Below are 3,031 nucleotides of genomic sequence, written 5' to 3' on the forward strand. Positions count from 1 at the left end.
CATTGAACATTGTCGAGAAGTACTGACTATGGCTAGTAGAAAACCTATTGATATAGTTGTAGTATATTCTGTGTGTCTTTCCTCTGAAATCCTTGAGACAAAGACCATCATTATGTTACTCTTTGTTTTGGGTTTGCTTTTGTTTTTGTTTTTGTTTTAAGACAGGGTCTCACTATGTAGTTCAGGCTAGCCTGGAATTTACAACACTCTTTCAGCCTCAGCCTTTGAACAGCTGGGATTACGGTGTGCACCACTATGCTCAGCTTCTGTTATTCTTCGTGATGAAGAATTTTGCTTGACACTGAGAGATTTCAAATATTAAGTCTACATTTTTGTTCAGAGGCTTCAATTGTGATTGATCTCTTACAGTACTGAGAAATGTTGGACAGTACAACTATTAATTTATTTTCACCAATTCCAGTCATTGGAAAATGCAATGGGAAATTCATGGAGAAGTAAAAATTTGTCAGTCTTCTCATTATTAGCCGCCCTTGGTGTCTAGTTTAAACACTTTGAACAATCTCTCCCTGAGCTCCTTGTTCTTAAATGCATACACCATGGGGTTGAGAGCAGGAGGGATGACGTTATGCAGCACATTGAGGAGAACTGGGATGAGGGGAACTCCTATGCCTGCACTGTGAGTGATGGAGATGACAATGATGACTGTGTAGAAAAAAAGGATTAAAATAAAGTGGGATGTGCAGGTGTTTAAGGCTTTGGATGCAGCTGCTACTGAGTTGAGCTTCAGGACAGAATGAAGAATCAAAGCATATGATAAAACAATCAAACCAAGATCACTTCCCATGACTATCCAAGCCAGAACTAGCTGGTTGATACTGTTGATATTCCTGTCATCACAAGATAGGCTAGTGACTCCAAGGTTAGAGCAAAGACAGTGCTCTATCTGGTTCCTAGAGCAGTAATTTCTCTGAGCAGCAAGAACAGGCACTGGGATAGGAGCCAGAAAGTTTCTGAATGCCATGAGCACAGTTGCTTTGATCACAAAAGGTGCAGTAATTATTGATGGATATCTCAATGGTTGGCAAATGGCTATATATCTATCTATAGCCATGCAGACAAACATACCTGATTCCATGGCCACAAAACTATGGATGGCATACATCTGAGCAAAGCACTCAGGGAGACGGATGGCCTTAGCATCGAACCATAAGATGGCCAAAATCTTTGGCATGATGGTGGTAGCCAGACCCACATCCACCACAGCCAGGATGCCCAGGAATTGGTACATAGGCTGATGCAGGGATGCCTCTTGTTTGATGGTGATCATGATGAGGATGTTGGCACCAAGTGCTAAGAGGTAGAGCAGAGCCAAGGGCAGGGAGAGCCAGTGCTGCCAGCTGTGAATGCCCGGGAATCCCATCAGAATGAACTCAGAGACCTGGAACTTTGAGTTGTTGGGAATCCTGGGATCCTGGAACATTCTTTACAAAAAGAAAATAAAGATTAATGTTATTCCTCTGCATTACCATTAATCCATAACATGGGTCATAAAAAGATATTCCCCATGGTCAAGCAAATAAGAAAAGTTCAGAAATAACTCTTACTTTATGCATTATTGCAGCACAATAAAAAGACTAAATTTCCCAACATAAAAGTAGATGTTGACTAATATCTGCTATAACCATATATATTAACACCATCTGATGTCCTGTCAGTGGCAAGTAGGAAAAATGTTGAAATCCTTTTGTGATTATTGGAAATAGGCCAATGAGGTATCAATATATTAAGGGAGGATTCAGAATCTTTATTATTCATATCCTGTTACCCACACTGTTTGACTTCTCTTATGAAACAGGAATCCTAGCAGGTGGCACACTCTGTTATTCAGTAATTCATCATTAAAATTTAATAATATCAGCTCTATTGTTTTCTTCCACTTCATAATGGAGGAATATTATTTTAAAGAAAATCAAGAATATACACATGAGACTGCATGTAGTAGGTCATAAAAGAATAAAGTGAAAGTTACCTGACAGCATAGTATGACTCTTAGACTTGGCTTAGCTCCGGGATTGATTATTTCAGAGACCTGATATATAGATGCAGCATGTTTTTTGATGCATGCTGATTTCTTATTTATGAGGTTAGATTATAGCACATATGTGTAAGAACTCTTTTTTATTCTTGAGAAATCTTGAAGTACTGGTATGTATTTTTAAATATTCATTAAACAATGATTTAGATACATTTTTTACTAAAGGAACTGAAGTAAAGAAAAATTAAATATCTTTGTAAATCCAATCAGCTTTTTAAAAAGAACAATGTTGCTTAAAAAATTCCAGTGGCTTTTTAATTTGCATTTGATTTGTTTATCCTTATGTGGACACATTTTTTATTCTTAGCGCAGTTCATACAATCATGCTCTAACTTATGTGTTTGAAAACTATAAAATAAAATGTTAAATGCACCACTCTGCTGGAATTTCATGTAATTGCTTTGGTAAAAGACCTAATTTTAAAGCAGTCCATATCACACACACTTCCTTGATATGATCATTTGTTAATATTTTAGTGTAAAATTTAATAACAGATACTTATTATCTATCTATGAAAGTGTATGTTGTTTATTTTTTCTTCATTTTTTAAGATTGAGCATATTAAAAATAAAAATAAGCATACTCTTTAAAAATATTGTAGGTTAAAATGATAGTATAGAGAGAAGGCAGTGTTGATGTCAGCATGGTAAGTATATTCTTCTTAATACAAATAATGATCTCCATTTCCCTTAAAATAAATCATGATAAATTAATGATGATAGTCATTTAGACAAACATGTATATTCATTGAAATATATTATTTCCCTATCTTCTATATTTTATTTATTTATCAATTTATTTGCTTTCAAACTTTTTTTTAAAGTTGTGGCTCAATTTTTTGTGACTACTAATTTAAACTTCATAAAGAGGCTTTAGAAATCTGTTCTAAGACTGTAGAATAGTGACAATCAATGGAGAAAATTTCCTCAGAAAGCTATTTTTTGAATTATTTGCTTCACTGCAGACATTTAGTCA

The 3,031-nt window shown here is 35.1% G+C and overlaps 1 protein-coding gene across 1 annotated transcript; it reads right to left on the reverse strand.

The window, feature by feature from the left end:
* Nucleotides 1-481: 481 nt before the first annotated feature.
* LOC101718982 (olfactory receptor 56B2) lies at nucleotides 482-1,441 on the reverse strand. The gene has a single exon (XM_004863487.1). It carries the CDS (start codon nucleotides 1,439-1,441, stop codon nucleotides 482-484), a length of 960 nt encoding a protein of 319 aa, XP_004863544.1.
* Nucleotides 1,442-3,031: the final 1,590 nt, after the last annotated feature.

The sequence above is a fragment of the Heterocephalus glaber genome, unplaced genomic scaffold (genome assembly GCF_053883595.1).
Source record: "Heterocephalus glaber isolate CG9 unplaced genomic scaffold, H.glaber_assembly_v1.0 deba00001428, whole genome shotgun sequence".
Classification (NCBI taxonomy): Eukaryota; Metazoa; Chordata; class Mammalia; order Rodentia; family Bathyergidae; genus Heterocephalus; species Heterocephalus glaber.

Coding starts and splice junctions, on each gene's coding strand:
- LOC101718982 (XM_004863487.1), bottom strand. CDS start 1,441: ATGTTCCAGGATCCCAGGATTCCCAACAACTCAAAGTTCCAGGTCTCT.